Source organism: Mus caroli, chromosome 8 (genome assembly GCF_900094665.2).
Source record: "Mus caroli chromosome 8, CAROLI_EIJ_v1.1, whole genome shotgun sequence".
Taxonomy (NCBI): Eukaryota; Metazoa; Chordata; class Mammalia; order Rodentia; family Muridae; genus Mus; species Mus caroli.
The window spans coordinates 101,388,265-101,405,974 of NC_034577.1; the positions used below are offsets into that span (position 1 = coordinate 101,388,265).

The window sequence follows — 17,710 nt, forward strand, 5'->3', positions numbered from 1 at the left end:
TTAATCATTTTATTCATTTACATTTCAAATGATATCTCCCTTCCCTGTTACCACTCCACAAAACCCATTCCATTCCCCCCTCCCCCTTGCCTCTATGAGGGTGCTCCTCCACCCACCCTACCCACTCTCACCTCACCGCCCTAGCATTCCCCCTACGCTGGGTCATGGAGCCTCAATAGTACCAAGGGCCTCCTCTCCCATTGATGTCAAAAAAGGTCATCTCTGCTACATGTGTATGTGGAGCCATGGCTCCCTCCATGTATATTGTTGTGACAAGGTCTCACTCTGTAGCCCGGTTTGGCTGGTGTTCACTGTGTTCCAGTCTGGTCCCACACTCACGGAACTCTCCCTGCCTCAGTGCCCAGTGAAGTGGCACTGAAGGTGGGAGCTAACACATCCAACTCAGGATAGAAAGTTTTAAATTTTTTTCTGAGATTGGGTTTTAATTTTGAGTTTTATCGAATTATAACTGGAACATTTATTAATTATAACATCTGTAGATTGTGGAACCTACTGCCATTTTTTAAAAAAAGATTTATTTATTATATGTAAGTACACTGTAGCTGTCTTCAGACACACCAGAAGAGGGAGTCATATCTCGTTACAGGTGGTTGTGAGCCACCATGTGGTTGCTGGGATTTGAACTCAGGACCTTCCGAAGAGCAGTCAGTGCTCTTAACCACTGAGCCATCTCACCAGCACCCCCCCCCACTGCCATTTTTATTCCTAATATATGATTAAAAATTTTGTGACTGTTTCCTTTGCCCCTGAAAAAGGATATTTTATATCATTGAGGTCTACGTTCTCGAAACTAACAAATTATATTGCTCAAATCTGATAAATACCACTTATAGTTTGTCCAGCTAATATACCTTTTCCTGCAAGTAGAGTATCAAAAATCTATAATTTGTGCTTATATGTCTCTGTACATCTCCTGTGATTTCTGCTTTTATTGATAGATGTTTTTGCATTATTTCATAGCTATCGCCATCTTTATTACATCTTTGTTTTTAAGTATGAAGCATGACTTTTAGCACTGTATGAGTTGATTTAGTCCTTTAAATGCATTCCACTCTTAAGGGAGAGCTGTAATCCCTACTTCTAATCAACAGTGGATGAATACGGTGTTAGATCTCACTATGGTATCTCTGCTTGGTTTTTTTCTTTTTTCTTTTTATTGATTCTGGCAGTGTTACCTCTCAAAACCAGAATACCCTCACTGAATAAATCCTGAAGGATGTTCAGGCCAGCGAAAGACACTCATGAACCAATAAGAAGATATGAAAGGTTTATTACCTACACGATGGAGCTCCCTGGGAGAGATGTGCAGACCGCAAGCCTTTATGGTCCAGTGGTTCTATTTATATTAAGTCCTTTATAATGTCTCTATTATTTAGCTATGGCTGCATAACAAAGTGCCCCTGTAGTAGTTTACAACAGCAGTTATTTATTTTCCTCCCAGTTCTCATCTTACGAATCTGAGTCGGGACACTACTGGATGCCTCCTATCTGGGTCCTTCGTGTAGCTCCAGGCATGAAGCTACCTGGACTCAACTCTGTCTGGAAACCATTTTCAACCCATTCAGCATCTGCCAGTGGGCCTCAGAAGACCCATTTTAAAGCACAGTCACACGTTGCTGTAGGCATAGGCTCTTCACTGTATGGTTTTCTATGTAGGTTTCTGGACTACCCAACATTAAGGCAGCTGGTGATCTGGTGGGTAGGGTGGAGACAGAGTCAGAGATAGAGACAGAGAGACACAGAAACAGAGACACAGAGAGACAGAGACAGATAAAGATGGAGACACAGAGAGAGAGACAGAGAGAGGGGGAAGAAGGGAGGGAGGGAGAGGGAGAGAGAGAGAGAGAGAGAGAGAGAGAGAGAGAGAGAGAGAGAGAGAGAGAGANGAGGGAGAGAGAGAGAGAGAGAGAGAGAGAGAGAGAGAGAGAGAGAGAGAGAGAGAGAGAGACCATGATGAACCTACAGTGCTTTATAATCTAATCTCAGCATAGCACCCCACCATTTTGACTGTATTATGTCTTCAGAAGTGCCTAAGCATAGCTGTGTTCAAAGAGAGAAGTGATACAAATACAGAAATTCCAGGAAACAGATATTACTGACATCAGTCCTATAGGCTTTCCATAATAACCCTCCATACTGACTGGCCAGTTTGATGCCTGCCTATGATGTATACAGCACTTGATGGTCTTAGGCTACCTCTTGCTTTGTGTTTCCTCTTTCATTCTTAACTTCTGTTCTGTTTACTTAGAAAATGTCTACATACTTGGTCTGGAGTCTTCAACTTCATTTTGTCTAATAAATCTTCCTTGTGTGTGTGTATGTGTGTGTGTATGAATATATATGTACGTATAAATATATATGTGCATATATATATGAATGCATATATGTATATATGAATGTATATACATGTATGTATATATGAATGTATGAATGTGTGTGTATGTGTATAATATATATATTGGAACTGTTCCTTTAGAGAACCCTGACTAATACAGAAGGGATCCTGCCTACAAGCTTCCCTGGGTTTTTCCATAATCAAATATTTTTCTGTATCCTCAACAATTTAAGAGCTTGCTTCATGTAAAATCTTTAACTTGCTTTTTAAAAAAATTGTGAGGAGCTTCCCCAATTGTTCTTTCTTCCTTCTAGTCCTTCAGCACTTGTTCTGGCTCTGGGCTCTGGGCTCCGGGCTCCTGGCTCCAGGCTCCTGGCTCAGGGATCCTGGCTCAGGGATCCTGGCTCAGGGATCCCTCTCAGAGCCACTGCCACCTCTCTCCACCTGCCATGGACCTCACCTGCCATGAAGAGCTGCTCTCTGACACAAGACCCAGGAGACCTCTGGCTATGGGAACCTGGGAATAAAGATGGTTTGGAGTACTGAAAGAGACACAGTGGAAATGCTTCCACCAAAGACCGGAGAACAAACATCTCAAAAGAGTAGAACTGGGTAGTGTTGACACTGTCTTGAGCAGTCACATAAAGGAAGCCAGCATCATGTAAGAGATATATAATGATTGCACAAAATTTGCTCAAAGGCAGACTTGAAGGACAGAGACCAGAAAGAATAAAATCTTTTCTGATGGGGCCTTCAGAATTTTAATAACTACCAGCGTTTTTATTGGTGAGAATCTGGATCCAGACAGCACAGCTGCTCTTTGAGACTACCATGAGCATGTTTGATCCCATCATGATTTCCTTTAAGAGTGGCCTAGAGATGGAAAACACGCTAACAAGTTGGGCAATTACCTCGCATCTATCACCTGTCATCATAACTGGCTGCTGCCTGTCATCCCTGGACTGGATGCCAGGACTGGAGACAAATGGGACTGATGTCATTTTGAACTCTTCATATATTTTGACCATAATTTGTTTAGAGCAGAGCCATTGTTTTTTATGTTTTATTTTGTTTTCTTTGGGGGGGGGGAGCATGTCACATAGGCTGTGTGAAAGTGTTAGAACTAATAAACAGGCAGACAAAGATGATGGCTCACTGTTGCCTTAGTTAATAAGTCACTCTAAGGAAGTCTGGTGACTACATTAGACTACTGGACTAACACACACAAAGGAGCTCTGAGTGTGTGACTTTATCAAGACTCATTACTGAAGGCACAGGCGAAATCCACCCAAGAACTGAATGACCACCTAATCAGCTTGCACAAGATAGGAATCCCCAAATCTGGTATGACAGAAGATCTCTTTGACAAGCACACCCTGGGACAGACAGTGATCACAAGAGCTAAGCTGACTTCCCCAAAGGTGTGAAGACAAAGGGAGAGAGATTATAGCACGTGGATTTGGAGACGGCATGTGCTTAGTGACTTTTAAATCTTTCCCAGGACCATCTACCTTCCTTCCTTCCTCTTCCTTCCTTCCTTCCTTCCTTCCTTCCTTCCTTCCTTCCTTCCTTCCTTCCTTCCTTCCTTCCTTCCGCCTGTCTCTGTCCAGCTGGGTTGATCAGAAGCCTCATGTTTAATCTGCTGGTAGAGTTGATTGTCATGAGGAGGCACTTTCAATTTAGTCAAGCAGCAGATGACACAGGGTCCTTAGCGAGCAGCATCTGTTTATCTTGTTTGGAAGTTAAGCATGGTAAACTGAGGGAGTGGCTTGTGTGCCCATGTCCTTCCTGAGCTGAAATATCCAGAGTTGGCCTGAAATGAGTAAGAATACATCTGGTCAAATGGAATACAATTCCTTGTTTAATGTGCTTTTATTCCAAACATTTGACATAAAATTTTAAATATGATTTTCTAAGCTTTCCCATGTATGACAAACCTATAAATAATGTATGAGCTGGAGCTGGAAAGAGATAGCTCAGTGGTTAGGGACAACAGGTATTCTTCTATAGGATTCAGGTTCAGATCCAGTACCTACATGGTAGCTAATAACCATCTGCGACTTCAGTTCCAGGGGATCCAAGGCTCTGTTATAGCCTCTGTGGGCACTGCATGGATATGGTGCACAGATATACATCCAGACAAAACACCACAACATGTTTAAAAAAATGTATGGCCCATATGCAGGAAGTAACAGGTATCTACTCTGATTTCCTTATCCTTAGGTGAGCAAAGAAAATATTTCAAACAGACAAATAAAAGGCTTGAGGAGTCCATGGGGGCCGTGCATCGGAAGATGGCCAAAGTAATCTCAGGACTGCAGAGCAAAGTCTTACCACCCATGAGCCCGAAGGTGGTCACAGAGGAGGAAGTGAACCGGATGGTAAGGTACCATAGAGTTTCTACGTTAAGATGCTTAGCGCAGTATCCTTGCAATGATGCTGCTTTTGTTCTTCCAGGATATTAGAGAATCGCTGATTGATATCATGCCAGCCTCTAGCATGTTGGAGCGCATAAACGCCTCCCACAGCCAGAGAAGTTCTTATATTGCATATGTACTTCACAGGGCAGGGTTGCATTGGGTAATCAATTACAGTAAGAGTTTCCGTCTTAGTCCATTTTCTGTGCCTGTAGCAGAAAGTTAGAAACTGGACACCTTGGAAAGGGTTGTTTTATCTTGCGGTTGTGGAGCTTGGGAAGTCCGGTGCTGGTAATGGCTCCATGCCTAAAGCACCCACGTGTGGAGAGAAGGGAGCTAACCTCCAAGAGAAGCATTCATTCATCCACTAGCTCTGATACTTGCAGGGACACACCCAAATCATGGAACTGTGTGAATAAGCTTACTAAACCTCTCTGGGTGGTAGGTAGAGCCCCGTGAACTACCATTCAGTTACAGTCAAATGACAGATTCCCACAAGGTTCATCGTAATAATCTGTTACTCGTGCATTGGCAAGAAGTTTTTTTAATATATTTTTTAGAACACAGAGCATTTTTTTTTAAAAAGTGTCTGAGAAAATAAAAAGGTGTCTTTTAAAATAAAGATTTCTAACATGAAAACAAGGATGCGCTAGGGACTAGATTATGAACCACATGCTGTAGAAACCAGTTACAAAAACGGCCTGATGCTGGCAATGACACTACCTACCTCTCAATAACCCAGTTACTCTCATCTGTATTCCGGTCAAAGAGAAGTTAAAGCCAAGTTGAAAGCTATGTTAGAAATGACTCTTCATTTGGGTGTGCTCAGTTCCAGAGCTCGGTCGTTATTGACGAGTTCTAGACTAAAACCCAGATGAGCCGAGTTATGTGCCCCGAGCTGTTAATAATCAGCCTTGGCTTCCACTCTGCTAATGATCACATCCTTCCTCTCACGAAAAGTAGGCCTGGAACAACAAGAACTTTCTAGAACAACAACCAGTGCACAACAGTGACAGGCATGGGGTAGCTAATCTCTGCGGGGCTAGTCTTATCTAAGTGACCAAATACATGTATTTTCTCATAAAATCGGTAAGTACTGAAGCATCTGATTCAGGTGTGTGATCGTGATTGGCTGCAAGATCCAGACCCGACACAGAGCTTGCTTCTGAACATGTCACACGTTTCTAAGTGATCGGCTTATACCTCTAGCTCTAATTAGAAAAATTAACTCAGTCATGATGTAGTCTCCTTAAGCACTCCCGTGCTATGCTTGTCTGGCCTGTTTTTGTCTGGTTGGTTGGTTTGGGTTTTTTTTTTTTGGGGGGGGGGGTTGTTCTTTGAACAGATTCTTGTGCAGTTCCTTGACTCATTTTCTCTAGGGTTCCATTGTGTGCTTCCTTCCAAACCAAAAGAGATGTGCTCGTATATGTCGCTTTCTGTTGCTGTACAAAGACCTCAGGAGTGCATGGGATTTCTCTTGTATAATTTAGTTACCGTCAATATTTTATAAGGGAACTCAGTGGCATCCCACAATTATCCTGAAAGCTGCACACACAAATTATTCATTGCCGGTGCTTAGGGGAACACTTCCTCAGCTTAGCCACGTTTGAACGGGTCTCTTATTTGCATTCCAGCTGACACCCTCAGAGTTCCTGAAGGAGATGTCCCTCACCACGGAGCAGAAATTGGCAAGTACAAGAATTATATGTCGACCGCAGATCACGGAACTCTTAGATATGGGAGAAACAACACATCAAAAGGTACATCAAAGGCTGGAGAGATGGCTCTGTGGTTAAGAGGGATTGCGGCTCCTGTAGAGGACCCAGATTCAGTTCCCAGCATCCACCATGTCAGGCGGCTCCCAACTGCCTGTAACTTCAGCTCCAAGAGGTCTAATGCCCTCTTCTGGCCTCTGCAGGCATTGCACCCCCTACCCCATATGCACGAAATTAAAAACCAAAATACAGTCTTTTTAAAAAGCACATCAAACTGAACATAGACCGTGTCAGCATCCAGAACAACAGATGTGAAGTAGAAAGTAGTGTTTCTGGGCTAACCAATCCCATCCCATGTTGCTTCCCTTCCTATCTGTTGATCTCTATGACATGGCAGTAAAGTCATTATACTTAATAAAAGCCAACCTTACTTAAAATCACTTTTGACTAATTCTACTCCCTACTTAGTTACTTCTGATCAGCATTTGATACAACTGTTTACAGGCTGAGTAATTCCAAGGTGTATATCAGCCAAGCCGGATTAGGTTATGTCCTTCGAGTCACAAGCCATCCTTCCTTACCTGGACTGCCCATGAATAAAGAAAGGAGAGAGGCAAAGGGCATCTGCTGCCTGGTTTTGGCCCATTTCCAAGAAACGTTCAGACTGAAAAATAGTGATGTTTCATATTTTTGTATTTTAGTGTTAGGCTATATGTTCTCGCCTTTAGGGGCAAATAGTTATTTAGAAGAAAAAGAAAAAAAGAAGAACTTGGGACTGAAGAGATGGCCCAGCAGTTAAGAGTACTTATTTCTTTTGCAGAAACAGGTTCACTTCTTGGCACCCACAAGGTGGCTCATAACCATCTACAGTTCCAGAGATCCCCTGCCCTCTTCTGACCTCTGCAGACATTGCACACACATAGTTCACATACACACATGCAGGCAAAACACTCATACACATAAAATTAAAACTAATTGTTGTTTTTAAAGATCTTATTTCCTACTTTTTAATTATGAGTCTCCACTGATTGGACTACTGCAGGTGGCCCCCTCAAAATCCCAGCTCCTCCTGAGTTGTCTGAGCTACATTCCCCATGGGACCGGGTCTCTGAAGCCTTTGTTCCTACTGTCTTAGGACCTACAGGGTCCCACAGTTCTTAGCATTGCTCTCTTTATTTGCTGGTGGCATTTCCCCCACATCAAGCACCTTTGCCTCTGAGCAGGAACAGCGTTTCCCAAAGCTGACTCCTCCTCCTCCTCCTCCTCCTCCTCCTCCTTCTCCTCCTTTGGTTTCTTTCCTCTCTTCCAAGGGACTGGCAGAGCAGACTGGTAAGGTTAAGGTAGCCCTGTTTAGTGAGCTGCACTGAGCCCTGCTGTGAAGGACTAGAGTACCCACCCGGTTGCCTTATATTCCCTCTCACTCCCTTCAGCCCTCTTGGTTATTTCCGTGTGTGCTCTGGGTTTGAACCATCTCTCTGGAGAGAGGCCAGGGCCATCAGCCTCTTTAACTCCTTCTAGATGAACTTACAGATCTGGTTTCCATGTCCCTGATCCTGTTTGCATATGGCCCTCTTAATTTAACTGCAGGTTTCTTCCCCACCCAATTCTAAAGTTGGGGGTTTTCCCTTCAACAGCTCCATGGCTATTTTACTTCATGATCTCCAGGCATCAGATGATGCTCACGGAGGCTCAAAGGCTGGCTCAGCCCTCACCCCCACGGGCACAGCCACATTCCAGTCTGCACACTTGGACAGTGTGCCCTTCATTCACGCTCAGGACTTTGCTCAGACGTGACTTGGGTTTTCCCATGTCACCATGTTCCTTGTTTTATCTGCGGGAAGTCTCTTTCCTAACATTTCAGCCGTTTTGATGTTCCTCTGAGGGTTCTCCCGCTTCAGGAGCATCAATTATGGATGTATCCATCGGGCCTTCCTTGTCTGCCCCTCTTCTGCTGGCGGTCCCTCTCCAACCCAGTTTTCACTTTGTGCTCTTCTGCTTCATTGAAATGACACCGAGCAGGCTGTCCTCCCTGTCCCTTCCTTTGCCTTCTGCGTCTGCCTCGCTTAAGTCCAGTCCAGTGGACTCTGCTCAGCTCCAGTCATCTGAAGCCATGTCTCCCTTGTGAACCTTGTAATCCATCAGTGTAGGATCGATTACACTGACTGCTTTTATCCATCTTTACTTCTGGAATATTCCTTCTTTCCCTGAAACTCTCCTCCCTCTCTCCTAAATTCATTCCTAGATCAGAGCCTCTGAAACATGCTTTCTGACATGTGACCCCTTTTGTCTGAAAAAATATTAAGTTGACCATGCTCATGTAGGCATAGAAGATAGATCTGTGAAACAGACCCGGGGAGATGGCTCTGTGAGTAACATGCTTGCAGCACAACCATGAGGACCCGAGTTCTAGTTCCCAGTGCCCATGTAAAGGCAGGCATGGTAGCACAGTCTATATTCCCAGTGTTCCTACTGGGGTTAGGAGCAGAGACACAATGGTCCCCAGAAGCCATGGTCCAGCTAACTTGGAACATACATGAACAAACCAGCAACCCCCTCTGCCGGAAACACGGTGGAAGACAAGAACTGATACCCCAGAATTTCTTCTCGTGTCTACACATGTGCCATGCACATGCAAGCAAACATCAGACACACACACACACACACACACACACACACACACACACACACACTGTGTCCCTTTCCACATACTAAAAAAAATTTTTTTAATCAAATACTTTTAGAAAAGATAGGTATACAAAACAAATATCTGATAATAAATGATAAAGAATGACTTATAAAACAAGCATTTGCCATTTTATCATTTCCTTTAATTTTTATTGCATCTTATTTATTTATTGTGTGTGCACATGTGCATGCCTAATAAATACCACAGCACGTGTGTGGAGGTCAGAGGGCAACTGGTGGGAGTCGGCTCTCTCCTTCCAACGTGTGGGTCCCTGAAGTCAGACGTAGATCCCAGACTTGGCAACAAGGGCCTTTACCCATTAAGCCATCTTGCTGGCCCCCAATTTTAATCGTTTATTAAATATGGAAGCAAATTTGCATGCTAATGAGATGGCTGTGCTTGCTTATTTTTCATTAAGAATTAATCTTGGTTAAATACACTGTGGATGGAGAGCATCATCAACCTTTTTCAGAGCTGATTGAGATTTTGGTATCATAATCCCCCGTGTTCAGATGCCGCTTTTCAGAAATATGAAACACAAGATGGCAGAGACCTGTTTAGGGCCATTCAAAAACTGCTGGAAATTCTATATGAATTCTAAGCCAAAATTCATTTAACTATTTTTTTAAATGAGACTCAAATCAGCAACAGAAAGACAGATTTTAAAATCACGCAGTCCGGTTCAGAAAGGCACTAATTCTGTGCTGAGGAGTCATATTGCAAGAAAATATTACAGGTCTTCCTTTTCTGTAAGTAACTATTTCTAAAGGGACAGAAAACACTGTATGCCCAATAAAGGCATTGTAATTCATAGCGTAGTAGAATAGTGTTTTTAGGCCGCCTTTGTTGTTTTAGCAAGGTATAACAGCAGCCACGGTGTGACACATGTGCATCCATCTCATTAGTATGTGTGGCGTGTTTAGAGCTGAGGCTGCAGTAAAGTCACGAGGTACAGCACAGGCCATTGCTGCCTGAGACACCTTGGGTTCATTATGCATTTGATTTTGAATTAATTTGGGGTCCTGTGCTCAGAAAACTTTTACTGAGCACAAGTTTTCCATGACCCCCAATATTCAGTTACGTGACCCCACATATGAGGTCACGACCCACAGGTTAAGAAACTGTACCTTAGGTGACCCTTTCTAGGGGAATGGCATCTTTGATTCTCTTCTATTGTTTGTTATTTACGTATTTAATGTTGCCGGTGCTGGAGAGGTGCACGGGGTGGGGGTGGGGGTGCCTCCCGTCTGCTAGGCAACTGTGTTGTTTCCTCTGTTCCATTTCTAGCCCACATGTTTTGAGTCTGATCTTCATATTTATATCTCATGCTCAAACGTGTTATGTTGGAGATCCAAATGCAGATTCAAGCCTCTCAAAGGCTGTGTTTCTTCTTTTGCCTTTTACCTCCTGCAGATAGTAACTACATACCTTGTTCTCCAAGAGCTTCAGTTATCTCTGATCTCTCTCTCCCTCTCCCTCGCTCCCTCTTTCCCTCCCTCTTCCTCTCCTCTCCCTTCCTCCTCTCCCTCCTCCTCCTCTTTCTTCTTCTTTTTCTTCTTCTTCTTCTTCTTCTTCTTCTTCTTCTTCTTCTTCTTCTTCTTCTTCTTCTTTCTCTCTCTCTCTCTGGCATGTGTATGTGTGGTACACATGTCCATGTCTGTGCCTTATGTGTGGTATGCATTGCATGTGCACATGTGTGTTCATGTATGTAGAGATTGACATGGGTTCTTGACTCCCCACCTTACTTATTCATCAAGGCAGGGCTTCTCTCTTGAACCCAGAACTCCCAGATTTAGTTAGTCTAGACAGCCAGCTTATTCTTGGGACCACTTCTCTCTCTCTGCCTTCTGAGTGCTGGCGATACCATGTCTGCCCAATGAGTAACAAGTGCTTGATCCTCTGAGCCTTCTCCTCCACCACCACCCTCTACTTCTCTGTTTCAATCTTATTCCTCCATTACAGCAATCCATAGGATGGCATGTGTGAGGTTCAAAACTGGCAAGAGGGATCAGTGTGTAAAGGAGCTTGCCACCAAGCCCGATGACCTTGGTTCAACTCTCAGGTAGGAGAGAACCAGCTCCCACAAGCCATTGTCAGGCCCCCATGACAAATCTCACACACACACACACACACACTATAAATGTAATTAAAATGTAAATGAGATCATGTTACTTCCATACTTAATACTACCAATGACTTCTATTATTCTCACAAAATCTAATCTTGACCTCTGGACCCAACTAAGGCCTGACTTCATCTACCCTGTCTTCCTCATGTCTCCCTCTCTTTCCTCTGATATGTGGCCATTACCTCCTAACTACCCTTCCTTCTTACTCCTTATGGGTAGTCTGAATAAAAATGCCCCCCCCATAGGGCTATAGGGACTGGCACTCTTAAGAGGTCTGATCTTGTTGGAGTGGATGTGTCTCTGTTTGAGGAAGTATGGCACTTGCGGGGGGGGGGGGGAGTTGATGACCAGTGTGGCATGCTCTTCCTGCTGCCTGTGGATCCTGATGTAGAACTCTTAGCCACTTCTCCAGCACTGTGTCTGTCTGCATGCCATGCATGCCGCCATGCTTCCCATCATGACGATAATGGATTGAACCTCCTAACTGTAAGCCAGGCCTAATGAAATGTTTTCTTTTATAAGAGTTGCTGTGGTCATGGTGTCTTGCCACAGCAATTAAAACAACAACAACAACAACAAACTAACTAACTAAGACCCCCCTCTTCACACGAAGTGTGAAGTTCTCATGAGAGAATGGGGCGATTGGTTGCCTAGTTAGTTACATAGGAAGCTGGGTGTGGCAAAGCCTCCCTGAGCTAGGCAGATGTCTGAAGCCTGTCTCACGCAAAGATTTGGAAAAGGGCATCCCAGTGAGAAGAAGGGCGAGTAAGGGTAAAGCCCGGGTTACACCTCAGCCTTGTGGGGACAGGGCTGTTGGTGGCTCTGTTCACGACACTGTGCTCAGCACGTGGAAAGGAACACTTGACACGTTGGAAACTCGGAGTTTATTGGAAAGCAAATTGTCCTTTCATCTCCTCTAGCTGCTCTGCTTCCCCTGTATGCTTGAGTATTTTTTGTGTATGTGTGCTTTTTGATAACTGTTTCCCTATGATACATTTGAAAGTTTGGTGAAGTGGTATGGTTGAGATTTTCACTGCTTTGTGGGGCTGAGGTCACGGGTAGAGCACTAGCCTAGCCTGCTCTAGGCCTAGGGCCAGTCCCCAGCACCACAGGAACAAACACATAGAATTTTCATTCCTCATTGGCAATAATCTTCTGACACACGTTCTTTATTCAAGAGCTGAGGAGATGGCTCAGTGGGTAAAGTGGTTGCCATGGAAGCCCTGGGGACCTGAATTCCCATCCCCTACAGTCATGTAAAAGCCAGGTACAGTAACATGCATCTGTAGCCGAGAGCTGAGGAGGCAGAGGCAGGGGGATGAATGGAGCTCGTTGGCCAGACAGTCTACCCACTTGGTCCAGCTTCAGTAGGAAACCCTGGGGAGTGATGGAGGAAGACACTCAACATTGACCTCTGGCCTGTGAGCCAGGACATACACATATATGCACACTCACACACACACACACACACACACACACACGCACATAAAATTAAAAATTCTTCATTGGTTATATTTTTCTTCTTCTTTCTCAAGTATTATAACATATACATATATATGTATAGACATGTATTATCGTTATGATTGTTATTGCTACCCATCTTTGAAGGAAGGGGATTCTGCCTAGCCTTGCTGTTTTCTCTGTTAACCCTGAGTGATGTCCTTGAACGGTGGCGCTTCTCCATGATTCTCTGTGAAGTTTTATGAAGAGCATATAAGCTTGTGTATGTATTTGGAAGGATAGTTTAAAAAAAACTTGTGTTGCATCTGTGTATTTGTATATATTATGGATGTAAGCATGTTCATATAGCTACTGCCCCCCTGGAAGGTTCCTTATGCCCATTTTTTGGACCACAGCCTCTCCTCTTTCCTCCAAAGATCACTAACCCTCCCTTCACACTGTAGATTAGCTTTTCCTTTCTGTGAGTGGAGGTGTTGAATGCGCCCTTTCATTTCTGCTTAATTTCCCTCATATGATGATGTTGGGAGTCTCTCTGAGAGAAACCAAGGACTCAGTGAACCTCACTGTAGTACAGGGAATGATCAGGCTGTGCCCAGCCTGGGTCTGCTGTGGGATGCCCAGCTGGTGCACACATCCCACTGATAAGCAAGTTCTTACTATTATTGTCTGTCTGGCCCACGTTCATTGAGATTGCCCTGCTAGTCACCTACTCCTTCATCATCCTTCCCTCCTTCCCCTGCATCTGAAGATCTAAAATAATTTTCCCCTCTCTGAGAACACCCTTAAATGTTTTCCTTTGAAAATTGTTAAAATTATAATTTTTTGCCTTTCTAAAAATGTTTTAACTTCTTTGTTTAAGGATGTTTTCAAGGGTAGAGAATATTATTTCTGTAGAAGGCTTTGCTTGGTTGGGTGGCTAGCTGGCCTGGGCTTGTTTTCTGGACTTTGAATGATGTTATTTTCATATCTTTTACCCTTTGTTAATTATGTTTATCAGTCAACACTTCTTGTTTCTTGCTTCAAAAGCATCCTCTCCTTTTCCTGTTTGCATCTCTTGCACATTTTGCCCCTGCTTTCAATGGCTTAACACTTATCTACCTAGGTATGGATTTCTTTTTAACCTAACTTGAGTTCACAGGGCCTCCTGTATGTTTGCCTTGTCTCCATCATCAGCTGTAGAGACCTCCCTGCCATTGATCTATCATTAATGCCTCCTCCCCACTTGTTCCAAATGCACCCATTTTAGGCCTTTTGATCTGTTGCCTGCCAATCTTACTTCTCTTCTGAATTTTCTATTGTCGCAACCTGCCCTCTTGGTCTGAATGTCCTTTTAAGCCGTCTCTATGCCAGTAACACTTCAGTGGTGGCCCCTCTGCAGAGTCCCCCCAGCGACCCCCTCCCCCAGCCCTCGAGTTCCTATTAGTATCTAAGGTGTAGGATTTTCATTTGCTTCCTTACCATTTCTGACCCTGCCTTGTTTTTTCAAAGAGTGGGTCACACCGCTGCTGCCACTGCCTCTTGTCCGAGCTGGCTTTCATTTATGGCATCCTGCTTCCTTGCATTTATAGCTGGTTGATAGAATTACAATCTGCAAATATGTTGCAGCTTACAAAGCATCCTTGGTTGTACACTGGAAAATTTCACAAATGGGAGATGGCATAAATTATCCAGATCCTGCGGAGACTCTCTCTCCTTTCAGAGGGGATCGGGTTATTTGTGCCAGACTTCAATGACCACTAGCACTCAAGGACTGAGGAGACCTAGTCTATCCTTATTCTGTGGGGCATCTAGCCATGGGTCAATGAGAGCAAAGCCCATTAGAGTCTTAATCTTCCTTGACATGCATTGGAACTCCAATCTCTTGTCTCTCTAGTCTTGCTGCAGGTTCAAGAGTACATATCTCAGCCCTGTCCAGTCTAATGCACGGAGGCAGGTGTGATCCAGTTGTCTCCACCCACCATGCTCTCAACACCCATCTATCTGCTTTCTCTTGTAGCTAGCAATTCCTTGTGATCTTGTTAGCTGTGTGGCTGAGCAGATCTTTGTTGATCAAACTCTTGAGTTATTATCATAGGGTAACTGGCTCAAAAGATCCCATTTACCATGTTTTGGATCTCAAAGTCTGGGTTAGTAGTCTTATTCACTTATCTTCTGTTTTAGCAGAAAACTAAATAGACATTTTTGTGTGTGTGTGTGTGTGTGTGTGTACACATGTATGTGCATGAGCCTGTTTGCACACAGGAGAGTGCAGTCCCAAGGTCAACCTTAGCTCTTGCTTCTGAGAAACCATCCAACTTGTTTTTTAAGGCTCTCTGAAAGTAGCTGAATAGGCAATTCTGGATGGCCAGTGTGCTCCAGAGATCCACCTGCTTTTGCCTCCCCAATCTTGGCATGACAGGCATGCACTACCATGCCTGGCTTCTTAAGTGGATCCTGGGATCAGAACTCAGGTCCTCAGGCTTGTGCTGTAAGCTCGATACTGACAGGGCCAGCTCCCAAATTTTCTACCTTCTTTTGTAGTAAAGTTGATTAATACAGTTTCACTAATTTTAACTATTATGATGATTCCCCTTTTGAGTGGCCCTTGTGTTTTTTATTTTAATCGGTCTTTGCATTACTTACCCTAGTCACCTTCACCACTAATCCATAGGATGCATAATTTTGTCTCCCAACTGCAGTTTTCCAGAGTTGACTTGGATCAGGCCTTGTTCCAGCCCTTTCCGTCTGAAATCATATTCCAGAACTACTCTCCCTGTGAAGTCTATGAGGTGCCATTGGTTTTAAGGAACAACGACAAAGTAAGTATGTTCGCTGGTATGGGCAAGCTTTTCCAGGACATGGGAGGAAGGGTTCAGTAAGCTAGATTCTTCGGGGTCTTAGCTACCCTCTTTAAACATGATGGACATAGGGAAATAATGTGCAAACGTGCTCTTTGACTTCAAGTTTCAGAAACACAAAGCTCGGTCTGATTGTTGTTACCTGTACCATCCAGGGCAGTGCCCGACAGATGGCAAGCTCCCAACATGCGCTCTAAATTCCTTTTTAAAAACTATTTATTTATTTTTATTTTATGTATGTGGGTGTTTTGCCTACGTGTATGCATGTACACGGCCAACAGAGACCCAAAGAAGGCGTCAGATCTCCTAGAACTGGAGTTACAGATGGTTGTGAGCCACCATGAGAGTGCTTAAAATCCAAGTCAGGTCCTTTGGAAGAGCAGCCAGTGCTCTTAACGGCTGAGCCATCTCTTCAGCTACACGCCCCAACTTCAGGTGCAAAAAGTGTGGATTTGATGAGTGGCGGGGAGTGCTTGTGTCTGACCAGCTGGGCTAGGATTCCATCGAGACTCGTGCAGACATCCTCTGAATTGTAGACCCCGTTACCCCAGTTGAAGGGATTATCTGCTCAGAGGACTAGCAAATGTGAGTATGTATACTCATAGTCCTCACATTGTATTTCTAAAAACCTTCTCTACCTTGTGAATCTCTCTCCTTTTGTGGTCTTCTCCCTGTTATATGAAACAGCCTTCGGGATTGTGTCCAGAAGGCTTCTCTCAGTATCCATGCCCTGTTCCTTTGTAATTACAACTGAGGGTTTCTTGCCCAGCCTTATGTCTTCTTCTTTAAAGATAAACTAAGGTTTGTTTCAAAGGAAAGAATTCTATGCCAGAGGCTTTCCTTGACACCTGGCAGTAACAGGAGAAGGGTTGTGTGGAAGCTTTGAGCACAGTTGAGTGCAGAAATAACCAGATGCTGTGTGAAGGGAGAGCATCAGTGCAGCCCTAAACTCCAGGGGGAAGGCAAATAGGAATGGAGGAATATGGACGCAGAGAGCTGAGCCACAAGAAAAACTAGGAGATAAGTCTGTGCAGGAACCAAGGCGAGCAGGAAGGCTTGGAGGTATATTCAGCGCAGTAGCTCATTAAAGGACTCAGCGATGCCTTTCAGAGATCAATAAGGTGATTGAATGCCAGCAAAGCCACTCTGTGGACAATGGTACATGGCCTGGGTTAGCGCCTTTGTCTCTGGCTACAGTGTCATTAGCAAGAGAAGCTCAGGACAGAAACTCAAGGCTTGGTAGAGAGATGAGAAAGAACTGAAGGTGACCAGGGTCACATCGCCAGGCCTTGGGATGAGTCACATGATATAGACATTAGGACTTTTCACATGGGGCTGCCAACAAGTCATTTTTTTATGTAGAATTTCCCTTTCCCCTCTTACTACTGGTTTACACTGTTTGGGGTTTTATCAGGCTGGTAAGGATGAAGAGGTACTAGGCTAAAGGTCCCTTGGTAATTCTGCCTGACCCTAAACAAGAAGTGGAAGATGAAATCTACACATTCCCCCTACCCATTTTGAGTCATTAACAAATACTCTTTAGCAGGTAAGGTCCCAGTCCTAGTCTGACGTAGGAGGACCGTGTGATGGAGGCCATTTGAGTTACATAGGAAAATCTTGTCTCTAAAACCAGAAAAATCCAAGCAAACCATTCCCCTGCTGTGCGTGTGCCTGTCTGTGTGTATGTTTCTGTGTGTATAGACACTCCACCCCTGACCACTCCCTTTTGCCTTGTAATTGTGTTTCTTAAATCTGGGATAGAGCTACATATCTCTGGGCAAGACTAGGGGAGCAGAGGCTAAGACCTTAAACAAACAAAACTGCTTGAAGCTGCCCTGAGATCAGCTAAGGGTTATCTGTCTGCTTTTTGTTCTTGCTTCTTGCTGAGGTTCCCGTGAAGAGGGTGGGTGGAATCAGCCCTTCCAATGCCCATGGCTGTGTGGAGCTGACGCACTTTCCTCCTCTGTGGCCCAGGGAATTGTGTCAAAGCTCAAAAGCCATTGTGAGAATGGAATGGCACATCATGTCCCGGGGTGTGTTGGGGGATGGTCTTGAGAGCCCATGTTGGGAGTGAAGGGGTAGCGGGGAGGGGCGGGGGGGGGGGGGGGGG

The 17,710-nt window shown here is 44.3% G+C and overlaps 1 protein-coding gene across 1 annotated transcript in view; it reads left to right on the forward strand.

The window, feature by feature from the left end:
• The first annotated feature begins 4,587 nt into the window (after positions 1 to 4,587).
• The window catches only part of Hydin (HYDIN axonemal central pair apparatus protein), a 307,836-nt gene continuing 294,713 nt past the window's right edge, over positions 4,588 to 17,710 (forward strand). Inside the window, exons 1-3 of the mRNA XM_021171126.1 lie at positions 4,588 to 4,737; positions 6,408 to 6,533; positions 15,442 to 15,561. Coding sequence (XP_021026785.1) covers positions 4,630 to 4,737; positions 6,408 to 6,533; positions 15,442 to 15,561 — 354 coding nt within the window. The 5' untranslated portion in view covers positions 4,588 to 4,629. The remainder of the gene's footprint in view (positions 4,738 to 6,407; positions 6,534 to 15,441; positions 15,562 to 17,710) is intronic.